This window comes from Neopelma chrysocephalum, unplaced genomic scaffold (genome assembly GCF_003984885.1).
Source record: "Neopelma chrysocephalum unplaced genomic scaffold, ASM398488v2 Primary Assembly neopelma1_96778, whole genome shotgun sequence".
NCBI classification, from domain to species: Eukaryota; Metazoa; Chordata; class Aves; order Passeriformes; family Pipridae; genus Neopelma; species Neopelma chrysocephalum.
In genome coordinates, this window is record NW_020925422.1 from 1761015 (window position 1) to 1778764 (window position 17750).

The window sequence follows — 17750 nt, forward strand, 5'->3', positions numbered from 1 at the left end:
AGTCAACTCACCAAGTCTGGCTACGAGAAAGTTCCATATCATAAAATGTTTCATGTGTCAGAAATTAGTTTGTTTCATATTTGAATGAAATACAGAGTTTTAGATTATTTCTAAAGCAATTTAATCAGAAACAGGCAGGCACAGCTGCAAGGGTTTGCATTGTTGACACAATCACAAGCTTAAATTTATATGTGGATATTTTCAGACCATAGAAAGAAATAAATGAGCCAGCTTACATATCCCAACAGTTCAAACATTCTCAACAGGAGACTTTCTTTGAGTTCCCTTTCCCCACACACTGCTACATTTAGATAAACTGATAATTATCAAGATTACAGTAACACTTTCCCATGCTTTCATCATAACAGAAAAAATTAGGTGAAGAATTATCAATGAGAATAAATGAAATGAGTGAGAAAGGTGGGTTTACTTCACAAAGGCTTAAAGGTTTTATGGCAAAACATGCTACATTCATTGAGTTTTCTCCTGTAACCCACATCATTACCAAAACCTAGGAGTATCACTAGTGCACGATGACTGCAAATCTTAGTTTAGTGTGTCACCCACACTAGAAAGTTCTGTGAAAGTCTACTGCCTAACTATTTTTTGTAGAGCCACCAGAAGGAAGCAAGTAAGGCATAGCAGTTTAATCAGAGAACGGTATATTTCAACAGATGCGTCTCTCTAAATTTCTAGGGATAATTCAAGCCATTAGAATGCCCTGAAGATTCTGTTGGAAATTATTAATAGTAAATAAATGCATATTTCTCTACTGTTTGTTATTGAGATAAAGAGCAGGGCCACATACTGAGTACCAGAAAAGGAAAGGGAAAAAACCCCAACAAAACAAGGGAATAATTACCTCCTAAGTGAGAATTGCTCAGGAATTGAATGACATGGAACCTGGATGCGGAGAAAACACATGCATGGTCATGACTATCTCTTATACTTATCGTATTGCACAGCTGAACTATTAGCTGTATTTTCCTGTAGGCTGTAACAGCCAACCTGATTTTATGAAGAGGAAATCATGCCTGACAAATTTGGTGACCTTCTATGATGGGGCTACTGCATTGGTGAATGGGGCAGAGCAACTGACATCGTCTACCTAGACTTATGCAAAGCATTTGATGCTGTCCTGCACAACATCCTTGTCTCCAAATTGGAGAGACATGGATTTGATGGATGGAACACTCAATGGATAAAGAACTGGCTGTATGGCTGCACGCAAAAAGTTGTGATCAACAGCTCTTTTTCCACGTGGAGACCAGTGATGCAGGGGCTGGTACTGGGGCCAGTCCTGTTCAACATCTTTGTTGATTACATGGACAGTGGGATCAAGGGCACCCTCAGCAAGTGCACTGATGACAACAAGCTGGAAATTTTCAAAGTCAGGTTGGATAAGGCCTTGAGCAATCTTGTCTAGTGGGAGGTATTCCTGCCCAGGGCAGGGGGGGCTGAGACTAGGTGATCTTTAGGGTCCCTTCCAAACCCCTAACATTCTATGATTATATGATTCTAGTACTTAGCCATTTCACAGTTGGAGCTGTCTATTCAGATAGAGCCATATCTAAGAACATACAGCAGGCCAAAAAACCAAAACAAAACCCCCAAATGTTCTAATGCCAGACTGTTCTCTGCATTTAAATGATAAAGACTCATGAACACAGTTTATGTAATTTATGTAAGCCACACAACTTTCCTCTTCTAAGATGCATCTAATCCTTTGTTCTAATAAAGTTCTTCTTCCTCTCTTTTTTCTTTTTTTTTTGAGAGAGAGAATAGAAAAACATACTTTCTATTATATAGACAAAAAAAAAAAGTAAGTAAATTCCATGACCATTTCAAGAATTTCTACCTTTTCTAGCAGTATAAAGTATAAAAAGATGGATTATGCTACCAGAAAAACCTGAAAGCCCCATTGTCTTCCCTGATATCCTCAGTGATGGACATTCATTTCATGTAGAATTATCAAGACTTTACCAGTTTGGTCAAAACAAGTCTTTGTTGTGCCTTTCTCCAGGAGCTGTGACACCGTCAGCTGCACCACAGTCTCACCTTCCTGTATGCAGCGCAATGCTAATTTGGGTCCAGGCAAAGGACCTTTGAGAAGGATATTTGTCCGGTCACATTTCTCTTCTGCAACAGGCGGAGGTGGCTGTTACCCTTAAAGCATGGGATTCATCACCAGCACAACTTAATTAAGCCCTGCACTGTTGTCTTTACATGCTTTCATTATTCTTCATAGCAATCAAGAGACCGTGCCAGCCCAAAATTCTATCTTTTCCATCATGATGAGTGACTCATACATGTATCCCTTAATGAGTGTCTTCAGCATTATGGTTGTTTCTCACACTCTTTTGAATCTGGTTGCTCAATGTCTACTTAGAGTTGTATGTAGCCAACTGGGGAGAGCAGTGAGTTGTTCTCTAGGTGTAGAAGAGGCATATGGATTATATGATGCTGGCTGAAACACAGCTTCCAGCATGACAAGGCCGTGGCCTCTGCTCACCATGAACGCAAGAGGGTGCTCATTACTTTGTGGAAAAATTTGCTTTTGGAAATACTGTGTTCCTGTTTTGGAGTGGGAGATCTAGAGCAAAATCTTCTGTCCTAATGAACTAATGAGCTGAGAACTGAAGAAGCATGATGAAGCTTAACATGTTGCATGAAACATCTGGTGGTACTAATCAAATAAGCTTCCTTAACAATTGAAGTTGAAGTTACAGATAAATATTATGCTTTACTGTTTGAATCCCTTTACCTTCTTTCTTCACCTTTTTTAAGGAGAGTAGCATTAAAAAATTATGCACTATGATTGTGCTGTTGTAGCATCACTGTGGCAGGAACCAGATATTTGGATGAAGTTGCTGCAGATTTCTCCTGGGTGATACTTCTGCAAAGCCATTGCAGCTCAAAAATAATGCGGGGACCCTTCATGCCCCTAGAACTGTCAATGAGATTTTCTACTCCCTTTTGAACCTGATTAGTTACCTCATTATGACATTATGCTCACCCAGGCAGAGCTGATGAATCTTGCCTTGTGTTTTAAAAATACACCAGAAGCAGGAAACAATGGAGTGTGCCTTGTGTGTCTGTATTTGTTGGGGGTTGTTGTGGTTTACCCCAAGCCAGTAACTAAGAACCACCCAGCCACTTGCTCACTCTCCCCCAGCAGGATGAAGGAGAGAATTGAAAGGGTAAAAGCTCGAAAACCCGTGAGTTGAGATAAAGACAGTTTAAGAGGGAAAGCAAAAGCTGTGCACGCAAACAAAGCAAAATAAGGAATTAATTCACCACTACCCATCGGCAGGCAGATATTCAGCCAGTTCCAGGAAAGCAGGGTAACAGTGACTTGGGAAGACAAACGCCCTCACTCCAAACTTTCTCCCCTTCTTTCTTCTCCCTACTTCATACACCAACCATGATGTCATATGGTGTAGAACATACATTTGGTCAGCAGGGGTGAGCTGTCATGGCTGTGTTCCTGTAATGTACTCTCTGCAGAAACTGACTAAGAAGAAAGTTGTTTGCCAATGGACCAAGCAACAACAAGAATGGCAGCAACCTTTGATGCCTGCAAAAATGCTTTGATTGAACAGGCCCAACTTCACACTCCTAAGCAAGGATATCCTTTTGAAACAGAAGTAGTAATTCTAGATGATGTAGTCTCACGGGGTTGTGACAGACAACTGGGCCAAAAAAATCAGAAAGAACCTATAGGATTTTGGTCTAAAGCATTACAAGGCTCTGCTACACATTATACCTGGATGGAAAACAAATTCTAGTTTGATCAGAAGAGGCAGAGGGGTGTCACTGTATGTGATAGCAAGGTTAGAATGTATGGAGCCCACAGCTGGCAATGGCACAGTTGGGAGCCTCTGGGTAAGAATCAAGGGGCAAACAAATAATGCAGCTATATTGTGGGAGTCTGCTATAAACCTCTCAGCCAGGATGATGATAGACAAAATTATTCTTTGAGGAACTAAGGGACACTTCCAAGTCAACTGCCCTCATCCTCATGGGGGACTTCAACTTTCCAGAAATTAATGGAGAGCATCACACAGCTGGTACAACCTGGGCCAGAAGATTCCTAAAAAAACTGGACGGCAACTTTATGGAACAGGTCCTAAAGGACCCAGCTCGGAAAGATGCCCTCCTTGATCTGCTGCCTGTCAACAGAGGGGATCTTGTGAGTGAAGTGGGGACTGGTGACCGTCTTGGCCACAGCAACCATGAAGTGATCGAGTTTAAATTTTCTGTTGACAGGAGGAAAAGTGCCACCAAAATCTCAACTCTGGACATGAGGAGAGCAGGCTGCTAAGGGAATTAGTAAGTAAGGTCCCCTGGAAAAATGTTTTTGCAGCTCCATCAGTGCTGGTCACTTTTCAAATGACTCCTAAGGGCACAAGAGCAGGCAATTCCCAAATGTTGGAAGTCAAGCAGGTGAGGCAGAAGACCAGCTTGGCTGAGCAGGGATCTTTTCTTTGAAATAAGGCAAAAAAAGAAGTCGTATGCCCACTGCAAACAAGGTCAAGTGACATGAGAAGAATACAGAGATTCTGCTTGCTGCTGTAGGGAGAAAATTCATGCAGTCAAAGCTCAGCTGGAATTGCAGCTGGCCAGAAATGTGGGGGACAATAAAAAGAGTTTTTTCAAATATAGTAATGGCAATAGGCAGTATAGAAATATTGTTGTCCCATTACAAGATGAGAATGGTCACCTCCCAAACAGGGACAGAGACAAGGAAGAGGTGTTTAATACTTTCTTTGCCTCTATCTTCAACACAGATGACAGACCAAGGGGGTCTCAATGCCCTAAGCTGAGGGACCATGACAGCGAGAATGATCAACTCCCAGTCAACTCTGAAATTGTGTGGGATCTGCTGCTCCAGCTGAATCCCTGCAAATCCGGGGGGCCTGATGTGACTCATCCCAGAATCCTCAAAGAACTAGCTGATGTCATTGCAAAACCATTCTTGATGATTTTTGAGCGGTCTTGGGAATCCAGAGAGGTCCCAGCTGACTGGAAGCTGTCCTGATTTTCAAGAAGGGCAAGAAGGAGGACCCTGAAAACTACAGGCCTGTCAGTCTCACTTCAGTGCCTGGTATAAAGTTACAGAGAAGAATTTTCTGGAAAGTATTGAAAAACACCTGAAAGACAATGCAGTCATTGGTCACAGCCAGCACAGCTTCAGGAGAGGAAAGTCCTCCTTATCAAACCTAATTTCCTTTTATGACAAGGTAACCCACACAGTTGATCAGGGGAAGCAAGTTAATGTAATCCTTTTGGATTTCAGTAAAACTTTTGATACTGTCTCTCACAGGATCCTCCAGGACAAAATGTCCAGTCCACAGTTGGATAAACACATCATATGGTGGGTGAGCAATTGGCCCATGGGTCAAGCACAGAGGGTAATAATGATTGGGGTAACATCAGAGTGGTGACCTGTCACTAGTGGGTTTCCACAGGGCTCCATCCTTGGCCCAGTGCTCTTCAACATCTTCATAAATGACTTGGATGCAGGACTGGAAGGGATACTAGACAAGTTCGCAGATGACATAAAACTGGGAGGAGCTATTCACTCTTTTGAAGGCAGGGAAGCCCTGCAGAGAGACCTCGACAAATTAGAGAACTGGACAGTCACCAACCACAGGAAGTTCAACACGGGAAAGTGTCAGATTCTGCACCTGTGATGGGACAACCCTGGATGTTTGTACAGACTGGGAATGAGATACTGGAAAGCAGTGCCACAGAAAGGGACCTGGGGCTCCTGTTTGACAGTAAGTTGAATATGAGTCAGCAGTGCCCTGGCAGCCAGGAGGGCCAACTGTGTCCTGGGGGACATCAGAAAAAGTATCGTCAACCGGTTGAGGGAGGGCATTGTCCTGCTCTGCTCTGCACTGGTATGGCCTCACCTTGAATATTGTGTGCAGTTTTGGGCACTGCAATGTAAAAAGGATACTAAACTATTAGAGAGCATCCAAAGGAGGGCCATGGGGGTGAAGGGCTTTGAGGGAAAGCCATATGAGGAGCAGCTGAGGTCGCTTGGTGTGTTCAGCCTAGAGAAGAGGAGATTGAGGGGAGACATCATTGCAACTTCGTCGTGAGGGGAAGAGAAGGGCAGGCACACTGATCTCTTCTCTGTGGTGACCAGTGACAGGACCTGAGGGAATGGCCTGAAGTTGTGTCAGGGGAGGTTTAGGTTGGATATTAGAAGGAAGTTCTTCACCCAGAGGATGGTTGGGCAGTGGAACAGGGTCCCCAGAGAAGTGGTCACCAAGTGTTGGGACAATATCTTGGGCACATGATGTGACTCTTGAGGAGGGTCCTGTGCAGGGCTAAGAGTTGGACTCAATGATCCTTGTCGGTCCCTTCCAATTCTGCATTTTCTGTGATTCTGTGGTTGCAAGAAACTGAAAGAATCACAGGGCAAGGTAGTGTGACTGTACACATCCCCACCCCCATTAATGGGTATGTAACTGATAATTCTGTCGGTGCTCACATGGGAGTGGCCCAGGCAGCCACATATTAGAAACAGAAACATTATTTAATGCAACAATTTTTACCAGGAAACTGCATGTAACCACATACCACTCTTCTGGGAACTGTGCCCTTTAATAACACCCCTGACAGTGGAACCTTCTCTCCCCAGAGAGCTCCCTGCATCTCCTGTGGAGGAAGTGCTCCTTTGTGACGGGTTAACAGAAGAGCACAGGAATGGTGCCTGGTTTGCAGACGGGAGTGCTACATGCACAGCCACTGGCCACAGATGATGGAGAGCAGTTGTATATATTCAGTTCCAGGAATCATACTAAGGCAAATGGGTGTACAGGCACCTAGTCAGTGAACTGAATTTGTTGCAGCATGCCTTGCCATCTTGGAAGGGCAGGCATATTACTCATACCCTGGCAATTGAGTTGTATTTAAAAGTCTCACAATGTGGTTACTTTGCTGGACCCAGGAAGATTGGCATGTACAGAAATACCCTATATGCGTGGCAAAAAATTCAGCAACATGTACAAGAACATCCCTTAAAAGTAAGATGTATCTCAGCCCATCAGAAAGATGACTCGTTTGAGTCACAAAATGTTAGGGAAGTAAATTATATATATAATGATATACCTACTGAGGTACATGCACAAGCTATAAATGGACACGTAGTTTGTGGACATCAATCAGCTCATACTGCACAAACCTGGGACATTACCCACAACCAAACCCCTTTGCCATTATATGCATGTAAGACATTTGCACATAACTGTACTATTTGTACACAGCTGCATTTAAGGGAATTACATAGGCCCTGGAGGGAAATAAAGTGGGGTCAGTGGCCTTTGACTGCAGCAGGTTAGTTAAATTGGCCCTTCGTTACATGGTGATACGTATTTTCTGCCATGGATACAGTGTCAGAATTGGTCTTTTCTAAACCCACCAAATGCCAACCAACACAGCATGATTGAAGCATTACAACAACTCCTTCATCAATACAGACCTCCTCGTCAAATACAGAGTGACCAAGGAACACACTTTAGTGCACATAATGTCCAAAACTGAGCTCAAAGCCTGGGAATAGAGTGGCTATTCCACATTGCCCACTGAGCTCAAAACCTGGGAATAGAGTGGCTATTCCACATTGCCCACCATCCCAAGCAGGATTGAAAGAAAGAATAGGATGTTGAAAGGATAATTGAAAAAGTTAACTAGTACTAAAACTTTACAATATTGGAGTACACCTTACTAAAGCAGTTTTTTTGTTAAACAATTGGAATATTCACAACCAAACACTCTGTGATCATATCACATCATCTCCACTACAAAACATTGTGAGGATTGAGGTTCTTCCAGATCGTGTCTCTGCCAAAATATTAACTACAGAATCACAGAATCACAGGATATGCTGAGTTGGAATGGACCCACAAGGATCATCGAGTCCAGCCCTTAGCCCTGCACAAGAACATCCTCAGAAGTCTACAGGGGAAATTGAATTGTTTCCACCAATGGATTGTGTGGTGGGACCACAGCCTGCTAGTCTAGATATGAAAATGCATGTAATAATGCCTGACAGTGCAGTATGGTTCTGTACTCCAACTTCTCCCCTTATGCTACATCCTCTGTTAATATCAAATTCTCGAGTTCTTGTATGTTCAACAAATACCTGGACCTTATCTAGTGGTGCCATGAACTCACCATCAAATTTTTCTGTCTGAAAAAGTGCAAACCATACCTCTTCAATCTGTGTGTGCAATCACCCCCCATCTCAGGTTATGAGACCTGGAGTAATTTTAGCTCAAGGAGCTGGAGCAACAGCATATGTGTTACCAGAAGGATGTGACACACCTATTTTCCTTCCTTGTCACAGGTTGGCTCGTCATGCTTTGTAGATGTGTACAACATAGAGCACCTGGAGTATGCCTTCACTAAGGTTTAAATTGGATGTCAAAGGCAATTTTTGTCCTGAATGTGGAAGTAAGTGCACTACACCTGGGAACCTTACCAATCAGTTGCTGACGAGCTACCTTCTATCTCAACACTACGTACACTGCTCCGAGTTTGTCGGCATGTGCTGCTCCAACATGCTTGCTGAATCAACTGCAATGAGAGGAATATTTGACATTGACAGGAATTCATACATTGACTGAGGCAACCTATCTGGGGTGCCTTGTTTGCTGGGTGGTTTAATTCCCTGTCAGGAGGACGGGGACATTTGTCTTAGACCATTGTATGTTTATTCCTTTCTTCCTATATGCTTCATAAGGTGCCTCTGCAAATTACCCTGTCCTACACTTCCAGACCCAGCACCAGTGGTCTCTTGAGCGAGGGGCTGGAATGTTCAGAGGAAGGGTTTGAAAGCAGGACAATGACAAGGAGGATGGCAGATACGCTAAAATGACCTTGCAGCTGGGAATAATAATGGCCAGTCTTCGCAAACGAAGATTTTTGGGAAAGGTCTTTTACCTTTCCAGCCTGCGCAATGGATTTTTTTTAGGTGAGACACAGCATGCGCTGAGCTGAGCCCACCCTTTAATCCTAAGGTTCATCTGCCGGGGCCAAGCAAGCTTGGACAATGGCAGTGAGGTCCTCAGGACGTAGGTTTGTTTAGAGTGACCTTCTCATAGATGGATGGCCTCACAGGGCTAACGAGCTCCATCTGCCCGGGGGACTGGGAATCAAACCTGGGTCGCAGCAGTGAGAGTCCCGCATGCTAACCACTAGGCCACCAGGGGTCCCAGCTGGGAATGCAGAGGTCTGAAAAATAACAGTGTGGGAAACCCCATCTATTATGCCTACTGCTGTTTATCCTCTGTCTGTTTTGAGAAGTAGAATCTCTGTGTAGAGACAACATAGGTGTTTACAGTCTTGGAGGCGCTGTCATGGACAGGCTTGAGCTCCCTGTATTGGGAGAGAGAACCAAAGTCAGAGATCCTAAAGAGCACAAGGGAGAACACATCCTAGGCCTTGGATAAATTGCTGCAAACTGCAGATCCACCGTCCTTCAGGATGAGCCGAGCCTATTGGTGCCGGTGTTCCTGCTTGTGTGTCTCTGCCCAGGTGTTGCTTCGGGATCCTCCAGTTAGCGAGGTAATGAAATAAATTTACTCTCTGCATTTCAGCTGTGGTTTGTAGTTGTTCAGGCTTCCTGTCTGTGTTGGCTCACACAGTCTCCTCCCAACTCCTTGTGCACCCCCAGCCCACTTGATGCTGGAGCAGTAAGAGGAGCAGAAAAGACCCTGCGTAAGTACTGCTCAGCAATAACAAAAATATGTCTGTATTATCAACCCTGTGTTCAGCACCAATCCAAAACATCGCCCCGTACTAGCCACTGTGAAGACAATTGACTCTAACCCAGACAAAACCAGCACAAAGGTTTACTTAGGGTGCCGGCCTGGTATGTAGTTAATACCATCCATCAAGTTTGACATGCAGTCAATCTTCTGTAAGAAACTCTTAGCAATTAAAATCCTGTATTGCCACAACACACATCTTGCAGATAAATGTCATTACTATCATTACTATGTCATGCTACATTGCTAATATAGCATGAAAAACAACTTTGAAGGTATTCAATAGGATGTTTTACTGTTTAGGGCAAAGACATTCCTGATTTTGCTGCTTGCTTGAGTTTTTATATTTCCACATATTTCAGAAACTTTGAGTTTCTTATCCTGAATGTGGTCCTGCAAAACGCTTGGTGTTCTGTATTCATGTGTTTTGCTTTGTTTTGATTTTTTCTGAACTAGGATTCAGCTTTCCTGGTCTAATAACTTAATACCTTTATGTTTACAACTTTACAATGCAATCCTCAGCAGAGATCCAGCAAAATCACAATGTTGAAAACAGGATATAATTAGTAATTTTAAAAGTTGCTAATATGTTTTCCCTATTGAACTTTATGTAAAACACCTAAATGTTTCAAACTGATTTAGAAGGTCTTCAGAGCAGATTCTTGAAGGGTAGGCATGCAGAACTTTTTCAAATATAACGTAAGGTCTTTACATGTGACTTCTAATTTTCTTTTTGATACTTCAGCATGTTGGTATCTCAGCTTTTGGAAATCATTAGAGGGATTGCTTTTTAAGACCAACGATCACACAAAATAATTCTCTAAAATTATCTCTTAAATCACAGTCTCAGTGAACAGTGTTCTAGTGTGGCATCCTTCTGGATAGCTGGGCCTATGATGGGTGATAACAGTGTCTATTCAGACACTTTAAACCATAAAACTGCATTAATTAAAAAGCATTTTGTAACTTTGTTTTTTGTGGTTATTTTTAAAAAATAAACAGGGTCTTACAGCCAGTGCTTTGAATAAAAAAAGAAGGAACAACTGTAGGGCCCATCATGATTTGGTAGGGGTCAATATTGTCTGCATATGAGTAAAGTGGACAAACTCCTGCTTGGATGCAGTGTTTAGAGGAAAAAAAAGCCCACAAAAGTGATTATAGAAAATGATCTTACAGCTGTAAGATTTCTTTTGATAATAGCTTTTTATTTAAAGACATTTCAAATTTTTGGATAGCAGGAAAATGAGTTTTTTACTGAATTTGAACATGTGTGTTTTCATACGTTTAAGGATAAGTAAACACCACTGTCATGGAATCTCACAATTAAAAATACAAAAGTTGATTTTTACTAGACATACTTACACTTCTTAGGCATGATGACACAAACAGCACTTACACAAATGCCAGAAGGGGACTTTGAAGCTGATGGATCCCTCCATTTTGTTCATTCGTGTGACAGTGCTGTTGAGAAATGAAATTCTCAGAATTGTATCTGCCAAATTACAAAGAGTAAAAATATAACCTCTGCAAAAAAGTGGACAAGTAGACAAGCCTTTTAAATTTTCTTCAGAAATACTAGGCTGACAAACAATCTTTGTTACAGGTGTCCCTGTGCAGGTTACAGGTTACTTGCTTTAAAATAAGTAAAGAAAACAGCATTAGCACATAATGGCTAATACTTTGGGCCCTTCAAATGTTTGTTTTTAGTTATGAGAAGTGCTACTGATATTTAAGCACTAGTGATAAGAGTTTAGGAGATGCCACAGCAGATGAGTTCTGATGCCATGAAGTCTGTCATTTTATCAGCAAACACTGTTGAATGTTTGGAGGGGTGTATAAAACCACTTAATGGGGAATAGGTAGAGGATAGTTTGCTATTTTCTTCCTAGCTGCTTCTAAATGCTTATAACTGGAAACAGGTTTGGACACTAAAATGACATATGCTCTCCTCCAAACTGTTTAGCACAAATATGTTTTTAAAGCTTGCCTGCTTATATGTCTCAAAGTCCAAATTAGTTGAGATATATGATTGGAGGATGAAAATCTCAGGTTGTGAAACATGTAGGAAGTTCTTTCTTCAGTGCTTTTCTACATAGGTAGAACCTCACCAGAGAGGTGCAGATGAACAACCCAATTGCATTTCCAGGTGACAAGAATGCTGAGGTTTCAGTCAATAAGCATCTTGAGATGAAAGTAAAAGTATAGAGAGAAGACAAAAGGAATGAAAAAACAGGAATGAAAACCAAGTCTTTAACAGTTAAAAAGTAGGGGAAAGAAATGCCTTTCCACGCAGTCAGTCAGTTTCCATTGTTAACCAGGTGATATTTTAGCTTTACATAAGTTCCAAGTTGTGATTACTTATATAGCTATACTCTCACTTCTATGGCTGATTTTTTCCAGGATAAATGTGGGTGAAGTAACCAAGTGATGAACATAAGTTGTTTAACTTCATGTATTTTTTCCTGAAAATTGCTCAAAGCTAGAAGCAATAAGGCAGGGTATTCTAGATCTGGATTGTAAAAGTAGCCTTTATGCCAAAGGATGTAACTTCAGTTCAGTGCTCATGGCACGGACTGCAGGAGGTCTCCATTTCAACCTCCTACCAAGAACATAGCCACCTCTGTGCTCAGACCAGGTCATTAAGGGCTTTAGCGAATCAGGACTTGAAAATCTCTAAAGATGGAAAGGACACAGTTTTTCTAGTCCTTGTTCCACAGCTGAGCTACCATCACAGGGAAAGAGATTCTCCTTACAAGTTGTATTTATTGCTCTGGTTTTAACTTATGCCTATTGCTGGTTTTAACTTATGCCTATTGCCTCTCATGCTCCCACCACACATCACTATGAGGATCCTCATTCCTGTTTATCAGCATACTTACTGCACAGAGCAGGGTGTGTGTGTGAGGGGAGTGGCATGGAAGGATGAACTAAGCAAAGTATATCTGTTGTCTAAGGAACGCTAAGGGGAACTGACACTTGGCTCTCAGGGCCATGTCCTGCTCACACTATACCAGGCACAGCTGACCCTTGTTGTGCCACCCACACACATGGCTGACTGTCTCAGTCTGCTGTCCACCAGCATCCAGAGCTGCCCCAGCTGTGTCACTGCAGGGTCTGCCTTTCCAGTGTAAGACTCCGTACTTATCCTTGCTGAATTTTGTCAGGTCCCTATTAGTTGGTCCATCACACTTGTCCGGGTACCCCTGAATAGCAGCCCTGCCTTCCCTCATATCAGCTAATTGCTCACAATTTGTTGTCATCTCCAGACTTGATGAGAGTGACCCCCATCCACTTTTTTGAGATCAAGAACAGGGCAGGCCCCATGACAGACCCCTGTAGAACACTCTGGAAACAGACCTCCAAGTATGGTGTGACTCATGGACCATGACCTTCTGAGTGAGACCAATTTGTCTGCCAGTTTTCTACCCATGTAGTTGTTGTCCCATTCACATTGTAATATCCTAATCTCAATACATGAATGGTGTGGAGATGGTGTGAAAAGCCTTGTTGATGAGGAAATAAATGGCATCCACTGCACTTCCCTCATCTACAAATCCAGTTATTTTACCATAGAAAATGGTCACGTTGGTCAGGCATGATTTATCTTTAATAAGTCCGTGCTGATGGTTTCCAGTCACTGTCTTCTTCATGTGCCCAGACAAAGAACATTCCTGGCACCATATTCTCAGGGACTGAAGTGATGCTAACTAGGCTGTAGTACCTCAGATTCGTTTAAACACTTTCTGAAGATGGGTGTGACATTTGCATTTCTCCAATCGTTGGGAGCCTCTTTAAGCATCCACTGGCTCTGAGCTGATGGCTTGTGAGGACATCAGCCATCTCCTTCAGTGTCTTCATGTACAGCCTATCAGGTCTCAGTCACTTGCGTGGATCAAATATTTGAAATACATCCTTTTTTCAGTCTTCATCACCTACTGGTAACTCATCTCTCCCTGTGTCCTATCACTAGATGCAGAGGCCTGGCAGACCTTGCTGGTGATGACAGTGAGCACTATTCCCTTACGTGTGTCCATTGCCTCTATGTCTCCTGCCCCATTCTAAAACAGGTCCAAGTTGTCCTTGGTCAGCTTTTTTACTGCTAATGGTAGTAGAAACTCTTCTTTTTTCCCTTGACATCTTTTGCAAAACTGAATTCCACCTGAGCACCAACCTCTTTGACACTACCCCTGTATGCCCAGGAAATGTTTCTCAATTTTTTCATGGTGATCCACCTCTGATTCACTGCTTTGTTGGCTATTTTTTTCACCTGGGCATCTGCCTTCTTATATGTTCCCTTTGTTCACTTTGTTCTTCCTTATTGCAAAGAGGATGCTCTCCTTTATAGGCTGACCAGCTTTCCTGTACTCCTTTGCCCTTCAGAGTTCAGTCCCATGAAATCTTACTTGCTTGAATAAGCCAAAATCTGCTGTCCTAAGTAGTGTCTGTGCTCTGTCAGTCCTGCCACCCTTCCTTGCCTCAGAAACTTGACCTCCACTACATCAAAATCCATAACTGATCATCCCCACCCCAATCAGTTCTTCCTTGTCAGTGCACAGTGAACTGTGTATCACCCACTGTGATTCAGCTTCAGCTGGCCTGTCCAGTATCTGTATAACAAGAAATTACCCTTGACATCCTCAAGGATATATCCTGGATGGCTTGCATCTGGCCGTGTGTCTCTTCCAAGAGATGTCATCTATCTAGACTTGTGTAAGGCCTTTGTCATGATCCCCCACAACATTTTTCCATCTACATTGGAGAGATACAGTTTTGATACTGTTTGGTGGATGAAGAACTGGCTGGATTGTCACATCCATAGAGTAGTGGTGTGCTGGTTTAAAAGTTAACCAGCAAGGGAAAATGAACTCAATTCAAAAGAGAGATTTATAAGTCAGAATAACAATTTATTAAAATAATGCAATAAGTACAATTATACAGACAGACAATTGGTTTTAACCCACAAAACCCAAATGTATAACCTAGCACCCTGGGGTATGAACAAGAGTGGTATACCTTGGCCCACCCCCGAGTCCAAAGCAAAGGGAGAGGGGATAAACCTGCTGGTGGGAGAGCTGCTGCAGTCTGGTCAGAAGTGGTGATTGCAGTCCAGTCGAGGGTGGTGGTCTCAGTCTGGTTGAACGCGGTGGTCTGCAGTCTAGTTGAAGGCAGTGGTCTGCAGTATTCCTCTGGATCCCACGAGAGGTGTCAAGGTTCTAAAACTCCCAGTTATATACTCTCCAGTTCAGGTGGGAGTGCTCAGTCCCTCCCTCAGAGTAGGGAATTCCATAAAAGGGCATGCGGATGCTCAGTCCCTCCTCCATAAAAGGGTATCAGAGCGGGGAATTCCATAAAAGGGTATCAGAGCAGGGAATTCCATAGAAGGGTACAGGAACATCTTCCCACCTTGCAGGCCTCTACTGACAGCAGTTTTTGGGAAATGGCATGGAGGGCCATAGAATACACAGTTTTGGGTTACACCCATCCAGGGATGAATTGGTCCCAGCTGTTCTAACCAGGACATTATCCACCCCTTATTCTATGCCATCCATGTCATGCCCAAATTAACCCCCTTAAAAACTATGTCTCTTTAAAACTATATACACATATGTACAATGAAACATTACGGACCATTCTCACTCAAAATTAGGTCCCCTTGTGGTACACAACGTGTCTCCCCATCTTTTTGCATTACCCACCAGGTGAAACCAGGTCCTTGAGCAAAAACAATCCCTCGGATGGGTTTGCCTTTGCTTGAGGTGGGACTAATCCAAACAGTCTTCCCTAACATACCTCTCATATGCACCACGGGGACTTTATCTCCATCTACAGTATGCAAAGGTTCTGATTGGGCAGGGCCAGCTCGATTGATGGAGCCTCGCGTGTTGACCAACCAGGTGGCCTTTGCTAAATGCAGTTCCCAGTGTTTGAGAGTCTCCCCACACAGCGCCTTCAGGGTGGTTTTCAGCAGTCTGTTGCACCGTTCCACTTTCCCAGCAGCTGGTGCATGGTAGGGGATATGATACACCCACTCAATGCCGTGCTCTCTGGCCCAGGTGTCTACGAGGTCATTCTTGAAATGGGTCCCATTATCAGACTCAATTCTCTCCAGGGTGCCGTGTCGCCACAGGACTTGTTTTTCAAGGCCCAGGATGGTATTCCGGGCAGTGGCATGAGGCACGGGGTATGTCTCCAGCCATCCAGTACTTCCTTCTACCATGGTCAGTACGTAGCGCTTGCCCTGGCGGGTTTTGGGGAGCGTGATGTAGTCAACTTGCCATGCTTCCCCATACCTGTACTTTGACCACCGTCCACCATACCATAGAGGCTTCATCCGCTTGGCCTGCTTGATGGCAGCACATGTCTCACAGTCATGGATGACCTGTGAGACAATGTCCTTGGTTAAGTCCACCCCTCGGTCACGAGCCCCATCTGTATGTTGCATCTCTCCCCTGGTGACCGGAGGCGTCATGGGCCCATCGAGCCAGAAATAATTCTCCTTTGTGTTGCCAATCCAGATCCACCTGAGAGACTTTAATCCTGGCAGCTCGGTCTGCCTGCTCGTTGTTGCGATGCTCCTCATTAGCCCGTTTCTTGCATACGTGAGCGTCTACGTGACCGACCTTCACACTCAGCTTCTCTACCCGGCCAGCGATGTCCTGCCACATCTCCGCCGCCCAGATGGGTTTCCCTTGGCGCTGCCAGTTGGTCTTTCTCCATCGCTCTAGCCATCCCCACAGAGCATTGGCCACCATCCATGAGTCAGTGTAGATATAGAGTCTTGGCCACTTCTCTCGTTCAGCTATATCCAAAGCCAACTGAACGGCTTTAAGCTCTGCGAACTGACTTGACCCACCTTGTCCTTCGGTTGCTTCTGCAACTCGCCGTGTGGGACTCCACACAGCTGCCTTCCATTTTCGGTTTGTCCCTACAATGCGGCAGGAGCCATCCGTGAAGAGCGCATATCGCCTTTCATCTGCTGGTAGCTTGTCATATGGTGGAGCCTCCTCAGCCCGTGTCACCTGCTCCTCTTCTTCAGAGGATAGTCCGAAACTCTCACCTTTGGGCCAATTGGTGATAATTTCCAGAATCCCAGGGCGATTAGGATTCCCTATCCGGGTTTGTTGTGTGATCAGAGCGATCCACTTACTCCATGTGGCATCGGTGGCGTGATGTGTAGCAGGAACTCTCCCCTTGAACATCCAGCCCAGCCCTGGTAGTCGGGGTGCCAGGAGGAGCTGCGCTTCGGTGCCGATCACTTCTGAGGCAGCTCGAAGTCCTTCATAAGCAGCCAGGATCTCTTTCTCAGTTGGTGTATAGCTGCCTTCAGATCCTTTGTATCCCCGACTCCAGAATCCCAGCGGTCGTCCTCGGGTCTCCCCAGGCACTTTCTGCCAGAGGCTCCAAGAAGGGCCATTCTTCCCGGCTGCAGTGTAGAGCACGTTCTTCACGTCCTGTCCTGTCCTTACTGGCCCAAGGGCTACCGCATGGGCAATCTCCTGTTTGATTTGTTCAAAGGCCTGTTGTTGTTCAGGGCCCCACTGGAAATCATTTTTCTTCCGTGTCACAAGGTAGAGAGGGCTTACAATTTGACTGTACTCGGGGATGTGCATCCTCCAAAAGCCCATAGCGCCTAGGAAAGCCTGTGTTTCCTTCTTGCTGGTTGGTGGGGACATGGCTGCTATTTTGTTAATTACCTCCGTTGGAATTAGGCGACGTCCATCTTGCCACTTCACTCCTAAGAACTGAATTTCCTGAGCAGGTCCCTTGACCTTACTTCGTTTAATGGCAAAACCAGCTCTTAGGAGGATCTGGATTATCTTCTCTCCTTTCTCGAAGACTTCCCCCGCTGTGTTCCCCCATACAATGATGTCATCAATGTACTGTAGATGTTCTGGAGCCTCGCCCTTTTCCAGTGCAGTCTGGATCAGTCCATGGCAAATGCTGGGACTGTGTTTCCACCCCTGA

At 44.1% G+C, this 17750-nt stretch overlaps 1 protein-coding gene across 1 annotated transcript in view; it reads left to right on the top strand.

Moving 5' to 3' along the window:
- The first annotated feature begins 1197 nt into the window (after positions 1-1197).
- FAM189A2 (family with sequence similarity 189 member A2) overlaps positions 1198-17750 on the top strand; it is a 40012-nt gene continuing 23459 nt past the window's right edge. The window contains 1 exon segment of the mRNA XM_027709436.1: positions 1198-1285. Coding sequence (XP_027565237.1) covers positions 1198-1285 — 88 coding nt within the window.